The sequence below is a fragment of the Asparagus officinalis genome, chromosome 5 (genome assembly GCF_001876935.1).
Source record: "Asparagus officinalis chromosome 5, Aspof.V1, whole genome shotgun sequence".
Taxonomy (NCBI): domain Eukaryota; kingdom Viridiplantae; phylum Streptophyta; class Magnoliopsida; order Asparagales; family Asparagaceae; genus Asparagus; species Asparagus officinalis.
Window position 1 is genome coordinate 99,586,289 of NC_033798.1, and position 16,815 is coordinate 99,603,103.

Genomic DNA, 16,815 nt, shown 5'->3' on the forward strand with positions numbered 1-16,815 from the left:
TCTCTCTCTCTCTCTCTCTCTCTCTCTCTCTCTCTCTCTCTCTCTCTCTCTCTCTCTCTCTCTAAGAAATTGGATCTCAAATAGCCATCAAAAACTTCTATTTTTCGTCAGCTAATAAACCCTAGAAACATATAAGAATATATAGCAGTCTGGGTGGAAACATAATTCTAAACAAAATAGGAAACCTGAAAAATTGATTCCGGTCGATCGGACAATGTGTTCGGTCGACCGGCCAGAACGCTAATTTTCTACAGGATCTAGTGCATGTTTTTGGTCGACCGGACCATCACCTCGGTCGACCGGATGCCACTCTCGGTCGACCGATATCACAATTCGGTTGACCAACCAGAGTGCAGCTTTCTCCTCAGTTTTCTACAGGTTCCGCGGTCGACTGGATATCCTCCTCCGGTCGACCGACCAGTGTTTCGACTGTTTCCTTCTTCTTTTGATTCCAGCTTTTGGTCTACACCACTTAGACTAACATTAGATAGGGTTAGAGATCTATCATGATTAAGAGATTGGGTTTTATCATGATTAGGAGTTTGAATCCTATTCTAATTAGTAAGTTAGGCTAGAGATAGGGTTTTAGTTTCCCTATATATATTATTCTATTGTTGGAGGAAAAACCAAGCAGATGAGAGAGAGCTAATACTCTTGTAATTTAGGGTTAGCAGAGGGCGTAGCCTGATTTAGGAATATTGTGCGAGAGGCGAGGGTTTCATAGTCTTTATCCCTGCAAAAGATTACATCATTAGGAGAGGGTTTCACAGTCTTTGTCCGTTCAAAAGATTGTAAGGAGAAGGTTTTGGAGATAATATAAGAGTTGATTATGTATGTGAGGTTGAGAGATTGATAGACGAGAGTTGAGTGATTCCTCTTGTAGTTCTCTCTAATACATAGTGGATTTCTCGTATTGTTGCCTGTGGACGTAGGTCGAAGTTGGTCGACCGAAGCACGTAAATCTCGATGTTATTTCTTCTTGATTACGATTATTTTCTATCTTATTGTGTGGATTAGCTTCCGAGCTGCAGAGATCGTAGTTGGCGAGGAGACTAAAATTCCCAACACTAGTCTTAAACTTGAGGTCTTGCATATTCTCAACTTTGACACTAAAGTAAACTTTAACGGCAAACATATATCAAATACACACTAGAGCTCTGACCATCTTACGTATATGAGGTCGCATTAATTTACTAATACAAGTTCGTAACTCTTTACCACAATGCGGGTAAAACTCTAAGATTGGGAGTGTAATCTTTAACCGTGTAACCAATCCATTTTTACGAGTAACGCAAGGTGGTTGGGGACTCATTCCTTTTGAGTTCCCATCGTTTATCTCATCTCAAAATAAAAAATGAAAAATAAAATATCATAAGCTCTTTATCATACTGATATTCTTCCCTAAACTATATTATATTAAGTACATTAATCTATGTATATTGATAATAGAGTTAGGTATCTAGGCTATAACCCCTCTCTTGGTCTATGTTTGAACAAAAAGAAGTCTCATGGTATTATTGACCCCTCAATGATTGATGCCCTACATTTCACATGGTCTCCTATTAATGGCATTCAATGAACTACGACTTAAACCCGCAGGTTTTGGCTTTGTAGAAGACTAAAGCTTTATATGAGATTCTATTGTCGATCGATTTTATGAGGATTTGTTTAGTCCTCTGTCACATGGATTTGAGTACTATTAACATTCTAATCGTCACCGTCCAAGAAAATTTAAACCCTTTTTCTATGTCGACTTATTAAAACAAATTCATTTTGATTAAGAATATCGAGTCTATTAATTGACCAGTTTTTTAAAGTACAACATGCAAAAAGGGGATGCATTGAGATTGCATGATGCTTCTCTTCTTGAAGAGATTGTGTCAAGATCGACACTCGATGATATCGAAATACTATCATCGTACAGGAGCTTGCAAACAAGAATGTCAAAGCATCTCGGGACAACCTTTCCCCATGTTCTCTAACCCAGGCCACTCCATAAATTCTGTTGGATAAGGATATCTTCCCAAATGTTGGAAAAACTGTTGATGTTCTCTCCTTCTACTAGTTTGTTATGTTCTCTAGTAGGCTGCTATTAACTTTTTATGTAAGTATGTAATATGTACTTTCCATCTGTAGTATAGTTGCGGGTTCAGCTTGGTAGGTGACGACATATGTCCGCTCCTTATCTGCTGCACTCTCATTGGTTCTACACCTAGTTGTGATGCTCTTTTGTAACTGTTTTGGTTCTTAATAATATCCCTATATGAGCAGGGCCTTCAACCCTGTTTTTTCAGTTCAAAAAAAAAAAAATCGATATGTATTCGGTAAAAAAAGTATTCAGAATTCTGAAATAAGAAGTAAATGAATCTCTCTCTCCCTCTCTCTTTTATAACGGGGCATGCACTTGATTTTTGTTTATTCACTTATCAGAAAGCATGGAGCTTATACGACATTGTAGCGTTAATAAAAGAGATAACGGCTAAATGCGCAGAGGCAGATTCTCTTACAATCTATAATTAACAGTGAGCGATCGATGCACTTTATTAGTGTTGAAGCAATGATTGGCAAAGAGATTACTAGTATAATTCATTGTATATTTGCAAAAGGGAAGAGCTCCAGAACCGACCACGGATCTAACAATAAAATATAAGCACTCCTGAGTCCCAACCCAAAATAAATGAGAATCACTAGATCAAGTTGTTACAAGATAGTGTAAACTACGGAATCAGAATTTTGTTAATTATTATTCCCCAAGAATTTTGTTACAAGATAGAGAGAGATGACATGATACGTAACATACGTTCACATGCAGTAACTTTACGAAGGATAACTTTCCTCAATCTCCTCAAGAGAATCAAGATCAATCCGCTGCAATAAATTAAACAAGCGTTAGGATGTGAGCCTAACAATCTAACTCCACTCACCACAAACGATCCATGGTCCGATATTTGATCCTCATTGTGACGACATCATATTATAGTCTGAATCAGATCACTGATTAAAAGCCCTATATTTAACATAGTCAATCAATCAAAAGCCGATAGCTATCGTGCTTCAGTAACATCATACCCAAAAAGAAAAAGGCAGTTCTCAGTTGATATGACGGACTTTCTGAAACGAAATCCTAGATAGATTTTAACTAAAGCATAAACTCGTATATTGTTTTCTACATTCAATGCTTTGGATTTACTATTTTCATCACATAGAAATTACTGGCTTGAACGCCTAGTGTCTCCTTACGCCAAGCGTAGATATACCTAATAAATGTTGAACTCTCTGAAAGGCCGAAATATTCCTAACATCTTGTTTGCAACTGTGTCAATCTAACATCATTATCATAAGCCATTCAAGTTCTATTACTTGAACATTGTCATAACTCCCCCGTTATATTTCTTGTATTAACATAAGGTAGTCTTACACGATCAAAGAGGTAAATATTAGAAAACCCTTTTAACTTTGGACGATTATCGAAAGACTCCCATTAACTTTCAAATTATTAGAAAACCCCTCCTTCGGCATAGGGAGTATCACAAAATCTTCTAATAATTTTTAATTTTGGGAAAATTGCTTCTAGCCCCAACTTCCTTACAAGTATTCCGCCACACCCCAAGACTTTTTCAACACTCCTAAAACCACCAAAAGCAAATTCATAATTCACTGGGACTCAAAACACAAAACCCAAGAGTTTAAAACATGTGAAGACCATAATACTCTCTCTCTCTCTCTCTCTCTCTCTCTCTCTCTCTCTCTCTCTCTCTCTCGTTCGTCATCGGCGGCGAAGAAAACTACGATCTTGAAAACGGTGATGACGAGTTGCGTCGCCAACCCCCTTAAATTTACATATTGTTGTAATTTTTTAAATCGATTACTTGAGATTAAAATAGAGTATGTAAATTTATATATTGTTGTTATTTCACTGTATTAAGTTTGTTGTTAAGCTTATGAGTTGGTGGTGAATAAATATTACGTGTTGGTTTTGAATGTTACGATGTTGTTGTGAAGTTTACGAGTTAGTTGCTAAGGGTACGTGTTGGTTGCGAAGCACAAGTTGGTTATGAAAAGATTATGAGTTGGGTGTGAATGTTACGAGTTGATTATGAAGGTTACGCGTTGGTTGTCAAGGTTACACGTTAGTTGTCAAGGATACGAGTTGGTTGTAAATGATACGAGTTGGTTGCGAAGGTTACACGTTGGTTGTGAAGATTACACGTTGGTTGTGAAGAATACGTGATGATTGTGAAGGTTACGTGTCGGTTGTGAAGGTCATGAGTTGGTTGTGACAGTTACGAGTTAGTTGTGAATGAAGGTTACATGTTGGTTTTGAAGGTTACAAGTTGGTTGTGAAGTTTATGAGTTAATTACCAAGGGTACGTGTTGGTTGTGAAAGTTACGAGTTAGTTGTGAAAAAGTTACGAGTTGGTTGTGAATGTTACATGTTGGTTGTGAAGGTTACGCGTTGGTTGTCAAGGTTACGAGTTGGTTATGAAAGATACACGTTGGTTGTCAAGCTTACAAGTTGGTTGTGAAGGATACACATTGGTTGTGAATGTTATGAGTTGGTTGTGAAGGTTAGTTAACAACAATCACAATCAACTTATTGTCGAGGTTTACAACCAACTCATAACATTCACAACTCGAAACCTTTACAACAAACTCATAACCTTCATAACCAACGCGTAACATTCACACTCAACTCGTAATCTTTTCATAACTAACTCGTAAGCTTCACAATCAACATGTACCATTGGCAAGTAACTCGTAAACTTCACAATCAACTCGTAACTTTCAAAAACAACACGTAATCTTCTTCATCACCAACTTATAAGCTTAACAACAAACGTATTACAATGAAATAACAATAATATATAAATTTACATACTCTACTTTAATCTCAAGTCATTGATTTCAAAAAAAATTACAACAATATGTAAACTTAAGGGGGTTGAAACTTAAGGGGGTTGACGCGCAACTCGTCATCATTGTCTTCAAAATCGTAATTTTCTTTGCTGCCGATACCCCCCCCCCCCCCCAAAAAAAAAAAAAAACTCATTTCAAATAATCACAATAACATTATGAGAGAGAGTGTGTGTGTATTATGATCTTCACATGTTTTAAACTCTTGGGTTTTGTGTTTTGGGGCTCAGGGAATTATGAATTTGTTTTTGAGGGTTTTGTGAGCGTTGAAAAAGTCTTGGGGTGGGCTTAATACTTGTAAGGAAGTTGGGGGCTAGAAGCAATTTTTCCTTTAATTTTTATTAGAAAACCCCTTTTAACTTTGAGATTTAATCAAAAACCCTCGCTAAATTTAAGAAAAATTTCTAATAAAACCCCTAAATTCAAGGAGGTTTTTCCCCGATATTTTGAAAGTTAAAAGAGAGTTTGTCTAATAAGGTAGGGGGTGTATGATATTTAGCCCCACGATCAAATTTCATAACCTTTCAGTAAGTTTTGTTACTAATTAATTAAGTTACTCATATAATGTTAGATGGCAGGCTTTTTCCCAATTTTTTAAAAGAGGAGTAGAAGACAACAGCATGGAGTGAAAAAGCGCAAAGTCAACACAGGTTCCACAATTTGATGGGTGTGGTCCCCACTTCCCTGAAAACGAATCTCACGCGCCCGGAGCTCGCCGACGTCATCACACGTGGCGGGTTGACCAGGTCATGCATTGAGGGCCAGTCCATGATCGGACGTCCAGCTGGACATCGGAATTCGGGTATGACGGTGATTTCTGCTTGATCGGTGCACGCAAAGCATTACTCCCTGCTCGTGGCCGCACGAAACTCGATGAACACGTCACACGTGCACAGTCAAGTGGTGACATAAAAAATAAGTTAAATTGACATTTTTGCGACTGATACCCTCTAAAACACCGCTCATGTAGCGGAGGTATAGCTTCGCCTTTTGTGCAAGTACCGCAATTTTGATAGAATTATAAACGAATAACTGTTAGAGCCTGTTTGTTTGCTAAAAAAAATGAGAACCCACTCCCTCGCCATCATCAAGAAATCTTCTCCGGTTATGTAGATTTTGGTTTCAACAGGTTTTAAAATTACACCTTTGTTTCGTTTTGTGATTTAAAGAAATAAACATGTCACGTTAGATTTTTGAAAAAACTCATTTCAGATAAAGATCATCTAAAAACACTTAGAAATGTTACTTTAAATAATTTTTAATTACTAAAAGGAGTGTTGAAACGGCGGTTGGGAATAAAAAATATTATTTAATTGCTAAAAATACTATTGTTTTTGCGGTTGATTTTCATTTCCTCTTTTTTTATATTCAAACAAACACAAGAAATGAAAATAGGTGATTAAAAAATAATATTTAATTACTAAAAACACTATTACTTTTGCGGCTGAATTTTCTTTAAATGTGACGTGGTAGGGATTTTATTGCGAAACAAACGGAAAAAGAAAAGAAAAACGGGAAATGTGCTGAAATGTCTTGAAATGGGTTGGAAATGTGTGTTTTTCATTTCTTTTTTTTTTCCCGGAAAACAACCAAACACCCTTATTAGTAAAGTTGGATGTTTCTGTTAATTTAAATGGAAATATGGGAGAAAAAATGCAAAGGGCAAAAAAGGATAATTGACAGTATAGAGTAGATGAAAGATCAATTAGCTAATTATCTGCCAACGTCACAATTTGCGAATAATGACATCTACTTCATAAATTTAGTGTATAATGTAGATTGATAAATAGATCATTCCTAAATAAAATAAATAAATAAATCAGCAGAGAACTGTGGGAAATATTTTTCCCCCACCTGGAAACTCCGATCTCATTCCTCCTATTGTGGATTTGGGTTTGGTTTATGAGTCATTATGCTTGTGATACCACAATAAAATAAAGAGTTAGATAAACAAATGTTAGATAAATAAATATGAGGTGACGACTTATTTTTTAAAAAAAATATTAAAAAACAAAAATTTATGATATTCACTTGTAACTAGTAAGATGGATCTCACTACATGTGTACTCAATACTCATCGACAATCTACTTAACAAATTAACTTGAACGTCATGCATATTTTTTTTTCTTTTACCATGCGACTATTACTTGTATAATCTATTACATGAAAAATAGCATCATTTGGCCACTTTAAAGGCTTTCAAGAGATTAAAATTGTAATTTTTTTTCTGTGCTTTTATTCGTATATTTTTCTTAATTAGACGTGTGACACAAACGCCAAGTACGTATTTTATGAGTTGAATTATTTTTATTCTTAAAATTGAAAGGAAAGACAATTAAGTTTGAAACTGCACGACGATTTAATTAGATTTCCTGAGATCCCAAAGAATTAGATTTTTATTTCAAAGGAATATTGAGATCATTATATTTATTATTTGATTTAAGTGTAGTGCCTTACTTAACGCGCACTTTTGTTTGTTTATAGCTAAATAAAATCGAATTATCAAAGCGCGCATGTGATTGAACTATAATGTTGATGGAAACAATTACACATAAATGGAGGGGAAAAAAATAGAAAGGCCTCTAATAATCTGTCTTATGTATTATATATTTTGCAGAACGTAACTTCAGAACTACCGCTATTTTTATTTATATAAGCAATTGAGATAAAACCAGAACGAAATAAAGGGGAAAAGATGAAGAAATTTCGTATGTTTATTTATAAAATATAATCTTAACTTAAGATAAGTACTCAATTAACTTTTATAAGGCAGTGTTTGGAAACAAATCATCTCAAAAGATATAAGTGCAGAAGAATAACTGTAGAAAATATGTAAATGGTGTAACTTATAACAAGTTCATGTTGAAAGAAGCTTCCATTGTAATTGACAACTTTAGAAGGGCACAGGTGCAAACCTCATTAAATATGTCACCCCCTAAACTTAAACTATCGCCATTTGTTTTTTTTTTTTAATCCCCACACTGTCCTCTAGATAACCTTATAAAGCCCAGAGGAAGTGAAAGTGCACAGAGCACTGCAACTGAACAAAAAAAATTAAAGAACCATCAACAAACACCAACCTCAGTTGGTTGAAAGCTTCTTTCAAACTCTCTCTCTCTCTCTCTCATTCCTCGTCTCTCCCTCATCATCACCATCATTGTTATTCTCCAAACTCTCAAGAAAGAGAGAGAGAGAGAGAGCAATGGGAAATTGCCAAGCTGCAGAGATATCAGCAGTAGTGATCCAGCATCCAAACGGGAGAATAGAGAGGCTGTATTGGCCTACAACTGCTGAGGAGATCATGAAGAGCAATCCTGGTCATCATGTTGCTTTGGTGACTATCTGTGTCGCTCAAGAGAAGCAACAGGAGAATAGTAATGGCCATGTTCGATTTACTCGTGTTCGGCTACTTAAGCCTAAAGATATGCTCTTGGTTGGCCAAGTTTATCGCCTCATTACCTCCCAAGGTACTTCAAATCCCTCAGCTTTCGTTTGGGTAGATTGCTGTTCGTAACTTCTAGTATTAACCATCATTCCTCAATTTGCTAAGAGACTGAAGTCTTTCTTCTTTTTTTTCCCCATTGTGCGCAGAGGTGAACAAGGCATTGAAGGCTAGGAAGCTAAAGAAGATAAAGCAGGCGCAATCAAGAACTGATTCAGGACCAGCAGGCGTAATGGAATCAGATATAATAGTAAATCACCAGGTACAGAAAAACTCAAGATTCATGATTCAGGTTCCAAATGTTGAATAGATGAGTTCGAAGAGTTGATTAATTGATTCATTCGTCAAATGATTTCAGGAAGAAAACCAAGAACGAGATGGGCAAAAGAGTACAGCAGCAGCGGGCTCAGGATCAAGAGCTAGGCATTGGAGGCCGAAGCTGCAGAGCATCTCAGAGAGTGTGAGCTGAGCAGTTGATGCATGCTTTCAAGGTTTGCTAGAAGAAAGAAGAGGAATTCTTTTCTCATAGAGTTTTAGTTATGGATGGGGTTCATGAAATCAGTATGTGTACAGTGTGGACAAGTGAAAAACTGATTTCACATCAGTATCCATAAGAGGTTGTGATGCCTGGGATTATTGTACGGTTGTTTCTTTTTTACAGAACTGGTAGTCAAACGCAGGATGGTCTCAGAGGCTTTAAAACTAGATGGTCTCAGAGATTTTAAAACTAGCAGAAGATATAAATTATTCTTAGAAACTCTTCAACTACTTTTTGGGTAACCAAGTGCCACTTCAACATGTTGTTTCGAGAGAGCTTTTAGAAAAAAATTTGTTATCATATTTTTCCTTTTATCTAAGATATCAAGAATTGGTAATCAGATAAGGTCCAGTTAACCCAATTTTACCATCAATTCCAATTTCAAGAGATAAGGTAAATGGTACGTAGGATTTCAACTATCACAATCAACTATCACAATGACGGTTTTCACAATAGCTGTTTCCGCAACAACAGTGGTTTGTAAGATAATAGTAAAACTCCTATTTGATCTTTTAACTTACCCCTTGAAAATTGGAATGGATGGAGTAAATGCTTTCGAATTACTCCTATTTGATCTCTAACTGGAGATGATCTTTCGACCCTACTCGATTTGTACTGAAAATATGATTGGACTAACAATTGTTTTTTTTTTAATTATAGATTTTAACTGATGCAGTTCATATTAAAGATGTCAATAAATTAATCATGAGATAATATCTCATTAATTATATGATGTATCCACTTCAATTGCCTCCAAAATGGAAATAGACAGTTCTCTAAATTGAAATCAATGTGTGGACTTATATCATTGACAAGCTAGCCAAATCCGATGTCCACAATAAAATCATGACAAGTACGCAAAAACTTTACCAGGAGATTAGGAATATGGACCTGAAGTGTTCACTTGTGATGGTTGGGAGTTCCAAATCTCCCAGTCTTTATCAACATAGTTCTGTGCCCACAATAATGCTGTCCTTGCAGCTACTGTAGCTCCTCGGAGCTTCTTCTCCTTGAGAGCCAGCAACATGTCTGTGAACGGCTCCACCATTAGAGTTCCAGGGCCTCCATATTCTTTGTGCAAGAATTCATTAAATATCTGCTTCATGAAACCATAATTCATAAAATTAGGCCCAGAGTGCTAAACTAATCACATACGAACAAAAATAATAACAAACATACATAGAAAATTGAGAGTAAGACCTAACAGCTTAGGGTTTTTGGTTAATTTGATTTCCGGAATTTTATTTACGCATCAAGACGTCTGAGTTACCCATATAACATTAGCTTCAAAGAGTATCTGACCTTCAGTTTAGATTTTGCAATTTTATGTTAGTTTGAAAATAAGGGAAAATGCTGATAAAATTTCTTCACATACATCGAGTCAAATGTCTCATCATGCACGCAGGAATTCATGATATAGTTCTGAAGTAACCACAATTGCCCTGTGATGATTTTCTTCCACTTTTCTATCTCTTCAAGATATCAATTTATATATCATGAAGTCCATAACCCCAGTTCCAATTTTAATTATAACTGGTTGGTAGGCCCTCCAGTTGTAGATGCCCTGTGCACTTCAAATATAAGTCAAAACTAGTTTTGATGAGATAGAACGAAAAAGCAGGAGTCCATAGTTCTGCAATGATCATTATCCTATGAGAGAAGAGAAAGCATATGGTTCTTTAAGAAGTTACCTAAACTAATTTACTTTAAGAGGATTAAGGAAACAAATTAACTCAACTAAATTTATGGATAAAAGAATGTCCTTACTAACATTTGTTGGTTTTATATGATTAGATGTATCATGCCAAAGTCATCTCACTGAGCCATACATGTGGCATATGCACAAAAGTCTCTGCTATAAAAAATGATTATTAAAAAAAAGATATCAGATACCCAGAATGTGCACAATCGGAATAATTTGTCCCATATCCGTATTGTAGTGCTATACCTACTACATAATTAACTAGTAAATCAATCAAAAAAGAGATTACACCTTCTCAGTAGACTACATGATAGATTCCATATATCTAGTAGCACTACATTATTCAACTACAGAGAAGATAGCACTATCATCATAAGAATGTCAAATAGCATTACTTAAATGAAAGAAGAATATTTTTGCTCAAGAAAGAGGCAATTGTATATTGCAAGCACACTACCAATTTGCTGGTGCTCTCCAGGGACATTTGTTTGCCTTGTCATTATGTATAATATCATGTTACTACTTTTAGAGATAGCTTAATCTCATAAACAAGACACTTTTCTCCTAAGAACATTTCTTCCAAAAGCAAGGCAAAAGGGACAGGTAGTGATCTAGTGCCGCGAGCTAAAGCTTTCCTTGACTCAGGTTTAGTTAGCATCTGATGTTCACAATTTGGAAAACTATATACCATTGAGTTAAGGTCTAGTGATGATATACTCTAGCCCTGAAAGAAAGACGAAGTATCTCTAAGTGAATAATACCAATTCTCTTATATTTCGCCCAAGAAGTAAAGAACCAAATGCATAAAAAATAAAGGGTAGCAGGAAGGAAAAAAGAAAAATATAGTGTACAACAAAACAAAACTGGAAATGGGAAAAGGAAGTTGTGGAAGAAGGTAAATGTGTTTTAGCACCTTATATTTGCTAATTGCAACAGAGTTTCACAAAAAAAAAAGGGGAAATCCTTGATGAAAAGACTTTTTTTATCCAATCAGAAGTTATTGACTAAGCCCCTAAATTTCTGTGTTGTCCCTGCTCGAAGGAGCTAAATGAAAGTAGATAATCTCCAGGATGGCAAAGGCACATCTGAAAATAGATGTTGTCCAGACTAAATAGTATGAGCATCATAATTGTCCTTTCCAAACTAAACAGTGCATCTTATAGAAACTGCTTTGAAGTTTCTAAAAGAACGATAATACCAAGAGAAGATGAGTTCTCTCGCAATCTTGCAAGTGTTAAGATGATAAGCATTTGATGACAACTTATGGCAAGTTTAAATTTTACACCACGGCCCTATTTAAAATATTTGTCTTGTTGTTTGCAATAATTTCCTTAAAAGTATTTTGCTGCCAAAAAACCTCTAAATGATGACCCTTTCTTTTTTAGGTACCTTAGATGTTGCAGATCAAGACCAAATAAATTGGATCTTCAATTTGCTTATCCATCTTATGTATAACTAGCAGTACATAGTCCAAAATGAAATAGATTATAGCACAAGTCTATCTTAAAACATGAATAATAATATATTAAATATGCAAATTGCTAAGCAATCCCCTCTGAAATAGCATATCCATTGATTGGAGGTAGCATGTTTCCCCTCTATTTCCTAATTCCATCATTTGTTAAACGACAAGCGAAACAGACTTACAATTCTTCATAGATTATTAACCTATAAATAGGAGAAGACATTGATTAGGAAGGTTACTTTAAGTAATGTGTTTCAGAGTATATTAAGTCCTGCCTAAGTGTAAGATGAAAGAATGCCCTTATCAACATTTGAAGATTTCTTTTGGGTGCTTAAACAATTTCATAGCCTTACAGCAATTCCACCCCTCAGCATTTGGAAGATGTTGCAAGAAACTTCCTGGCATTGGACACATGCAGAAAGTATGGGAGATGCACAGAATTTGCATGATCAAGGTCACACCTCAAAACACAGTATAGCGATGTCCCTTGTATATGATCAAGTAGCTCACCAATAGCATGAGTCAATACACCATCTGAGGAGATTAGGGTGTGAACGCGTTTTGTTGCTTGTGGGGGTCACACCCACGAGCAGCGGGGGAAAACCGTGTGAAAGGCTAAGCTTGCATGAAAGGCTAAGTGCGTGGGGGTTATCACGAGACGTGTTTATCACAAGCGAGACCAGGCTATAAATAGGAACCCTATTTTTCTCCTAGGGTTTGACGCAAGTGCAGAGAGAAAAAACGTTGTTGTCTCTTCTAGGGTTTCGTGCAAGGGCATGCAGGGAAAATCGCAGAGGCTTTTCAGTTGGTTTTGGCGGCTGTCCTTTTGAGAGAGAAATTGTGAGGGATTTGAGAGATTGTTTGAGGGTTTTATTTGTGAGATTTTGTGTGATTGTAAATCCTATTTGTTCTCTCTCCCTCTAATAGTAGATCTCCTCCCTCCTTGCCATGTGGACGTATGCAATTTGCCGAATCAAGTAAAAATTCGTTGTGTTGCTGTGATTTGTAATAGCTTGTTTAGGTTCCCTCGACAAGTTAGTCCTAGAACTGATGAGAGGAAGAGTGTATATCCTATTTTGTTGAGATATATCACTTTTGGTTCTTGTTTTCTTTGTGAAACAGAGATTTAGTTGAGATCTACTCTCTTATTGTGCACCAGAGGTGATGTCGAAATTTTCGTTGCGCACAACAAGTAGTATCAGAGCTTCGGGTTCGACTTGAGGTTCGTTTTGGAGAATTCGCTGTAGGATTCTCATTTGAAGAGTTAGATCAACAATATGGGAGAAGCAAGCACATCGGGATCGTATCTTACGAAGGTGATACAAAATCTGAGCATCAATAATACAAAGATTGATATTCCGAAGTTCAACGGCAAGATCAATTTTGGTTTGTGAAGATGCCACGTGATGGATGCGTTGGACGTACAGAATTTGGAGGAGACTCTCGAGTTACAAGAGAAACCTAATGATATGGAGGACAATGTTTGGAAAAAATTGAACAGTAGGGCTTGTGGAGTTATTCGGTCATGCTTAACGTCGGATCTTATTTATGATGTGATGAACGAGACGTCGGCGAAGAAATTATGGGAAACGTTTAATGAGAAGTATCTTACTAAGAATCGGCTTTACTTGAATAAGATGTTTTACCAGTTCAAGATGAAGAGGAGAGTTTTCATTAGGAAGCATGTTAACAACTTTACAAAGCTGCTTTCGGATATGATCAATGTGGATATCATGGTTGAGAATGAAGACAAGACGATGCTACTTTTGTGTTCGTTGCGTGAGGATGATTATGGTACCTTTGTTCTCACTATGATTAATGAAAGAACGACTGTTAATTACAAGGAGGTGACCTCAGCGTTGGTGAATTATGAGTTAAGGAAGAGTGTTGACAAACCCTCCGAGAAGGCATCGGGAGATGCATTAGCAGTCCAAGACCGTGGTCCAAACCGTAGTAGGAGGTCGCAGTCTAGAAGTGCACACTTTGCAGTTCGTAAAAATTAGTGTGCCTTTTGTAAAGAGGATGAACATTGAAAAGCCGAATGCCCAAAGTTAGATCGAGCCAAGAAGAATAAGGGGAAAATTATACAAACTTCAGAGGTGAATGTTATCAAGTCTAGTGTTAACAATTCAGATTCGGATTCTTTAGGCTATTCGTTATCTGCACTACCGTCAGTTTGTGTTGCTAACTCTACAGAATGGATATTGGATTCGGATGCTTCTTACCATATTTGTCCTAGGAGGGATTGATTCTCCAGCTTTCAAGAGTTGGAAAGAGGGGATGGCGTGCTCATGGGTAATGAACATGCATGCTCTATTAGTGGTATTGATATCGTTCGGATTAAGATGTGTGACGGGGTGATTCGGGAGTTGGATCAGGTGAGATTCGTTCCGCAATTAAAGAAGAACATCATTTCACTTGGAGTTTTGAAGGCGACAGGCTATCGGGTGACATTAGAGGATGCATTGTTGATTGTCACATTGAGGTCCATGATTGTGATGAAGGACGTCAGAAAGAGCAACTTGTATTATTTGCTTGGAAGTACGGTAATTGATAGAGAGTTGATGACTTCTTGGGATTTGGCTAGATTGTGACGTTGTTTGAGGCTGGGATATTTGCTTATTGGTACCGTGCATTGTTTGTTGAGAAGTGTTTTGACCTGCAGTTTGAAATCCTATGAACACATTGGTATGAGCGAGAAGACCGATGTGAAGTTTGGCACTTCTATCCATCGATCGAGGGGTCTTCTAAGGGGTGTTCATTCAGGCATTTGGGGCCTTCCAAAGGGGCATCATTGGAAGGTAATAGGTATGTAGTTTCCTATGTTTGTGACTGTTTTAGGTATTAGTGGGTTGCAACCAAGTCCCGTTTGTGTGAAGTCCTAGAAGTCAATAACAGTTGGAGGAAGTGTGTTGGCAGAAAGGTAACTCGTCTTTTTGTTTTAGATAGGGGTTTTTTTCTGCGTTTGTGCCGAGCTCACGGTAGTTAAAGACACTTCATTAGAGAGGAAACATTAGGGCGATGAAATAAGATGACAGATTTGGTGAGCTGTTCCTTTCTGAAGGAGGATCGGTGTTTGATGTCGAGCATTGGTTATGGAAATCGGGCTTCGACATTTTGGGTCATCTTATGCATAGGTTGTCGACTGTTGCGTTTAGAGATTTTAGATCTGATGGAGATGCTTCAGATTTTAGGTTACATCGGATGTTTGGCTACCCAGCATTTGATCACATCGATAATGTGAGATTACACGTTTAGGATTCAGAGGCTCGTTTGGTTATCAGTTGAGAAACTCTGATTTTGTTCTGAATGGGTATGTCATTTTTGATTCTCGACAGGTAGAGAGTGTTGATCGGATCGTTGGGATATCGCAGCAGGTGGAGTGTGATGCTACTTCACGTTGAGTGGAGATTCCTCCACGTTCTTCAGATCATACTGCATCATTTGGGATTCTAGCTGAGGTGACACAAATTAGGAATCATGTTGGTTTGGATGCAGATGATGAGTTGGTTGATTCGAGTGCAGTTGGTGGACATAGTTCAGATTTGGTTATGACCATTGGTTCACCTCAGGAGGAGGTGTTTGGGTTGTTTCTCTTTGGGGCCATTAGGAGAGCTATCAGTCGCAGATTTGTTGGTGATGTTGGAGAAGGGTTTCGAACTCTTCTAGTTGATTGAGGTCGTTCGCGACCATTTGGATGAACTATGTGAAAGCTTGATACCCTGGGCAAGGGGATACGTAGGCAGTCATTTATGATACAGTCGATTTGAGAGTAGATACCGACGTTTGGAGTTTGTTCGCATTCTTATTTGGGTTCTCGACTTGTTATGGATTAAGTCTGTTGTCGTGAAATTGTTTCACTTCGTACTGGACACAACAAGTGGGACATTTGGATGCTTTGGTGTCGGCTCAATTTTGGAAAAACTTCGCCGAGGTGAAGAATTATGAACGCGTTTTGTTGCTTGTGGGGGCCACACTCACGAGCAGCGGGGGAAAACCGCGTGAAAGGCTAAGCTTGCGTGAAAGGCTAAGCACGTGGGGGTTATCACGAGACGTGTTTATCACAAGAGGGACCAGGCTATAAATAGGAACCCTATTTTTCTCCTAGGGTTTGACGCAAGTGCAGAGGGGAAAAAACACGGCTGTCTCTTCTAGGGTTTTGTGCAAGAGCATGCAGGGGAAAATCGTAGAGGCTTTTCGACTGGTTTTGGCGGCTGTCCTTTTGAGAGAGAAATTGTGAGGGATTTGAGAGATTGTTTGAGGATTTTATTTGTGAGATTTTGTGTGATGGTAAACCCTATTTGTTCTCTCTCCCTCTAATAGTAGATCTCCCCCCTCCTTGTCCCGTGGACGTAGACAACTTACCAAACCACGTAAAAATTCGTTGTCTTATTGTGATTTGTAACAGCTTGTTTAGATTCCCTCGACAAGTCAGTCCTAAAACTGATGAGAGGAAGAGTGTATATCCCATTTTGTTGAGATATATCACTTTTGGTTCTTGTTATCTTTGTGTAACAGGGATTTGGTTGAGATCTACTTTCTTGTTATGCACCAGAGGTGCTGTCGAAATTTCCGTTGCGCACAACATAGGGGGTAAAATCACATGTCTAATTATAAGCGCAAACATTATTGTATTTACAGCAGCGTCCAAATAGATGAATTAGCAAATCAAAAAGATTGTACAAACTATAAAGAATGTCAATGAGCATATAGTCAAAAGTAACTACTCAAGAAAATTATTATCAGACGCTGA

General features: G+C 37.3%; 2 protein-coding genes across 3 annotated transcripts in view; one reads left to right on the top strand and one right to left on the bottom strand.

Moving 5' to 3' along the window:
* LOC109840363 (protein PLASTID REDOX INSENSITIVE 2-like) overlaps positions 2,769 to 16,815 on the bottom strand; it is a 23,336-nt gene continuing 9,289 nt past the window's right edge. Inside the window, exons 3-4 of one of the 2 annotated variants that reach the window (XM_020408984.1) lie at positions 9,787 to 9,991; positions 2,769 to 2,868 (exon numbers count right to left, since the gene is read on the bottom strand). In XM_020408984.1, coding sequence (XP_020264573.1) covers positions 2,861 to 2,868; positions 9,787 to 9,991 — 213 coding nt within the window. In that variant the 3' untranslated portion in view covers positions 2,769 to 2,860. Of the gene's footprint in view, positions 2,869 to 9,654; positions 9,992 to 16,815 lie in introns of those variants that run through there. The other variant, XM_020408983.1, reaches the window with a different exon arrangement.
* On the top strand, positions 7,752 to 9,137 carry LOC109840364. Its single transcript, XM_020408985.1, has 3 exons — positions 7,752 to 8,382; positions 8,507 to 8,619; positions 8,716 to 9,137. Exons 1-3 carry the CDS (start codon positions 8,118 to 8,120, stop codon positions 8,824 to 8,826), a joined length of 489 nt encoding a protein of 162 aa, XP_020264574.1. The 5' UTR covers positions 7,752 to 8,117; the 3' UTR covers positions 8,827 to 9,137.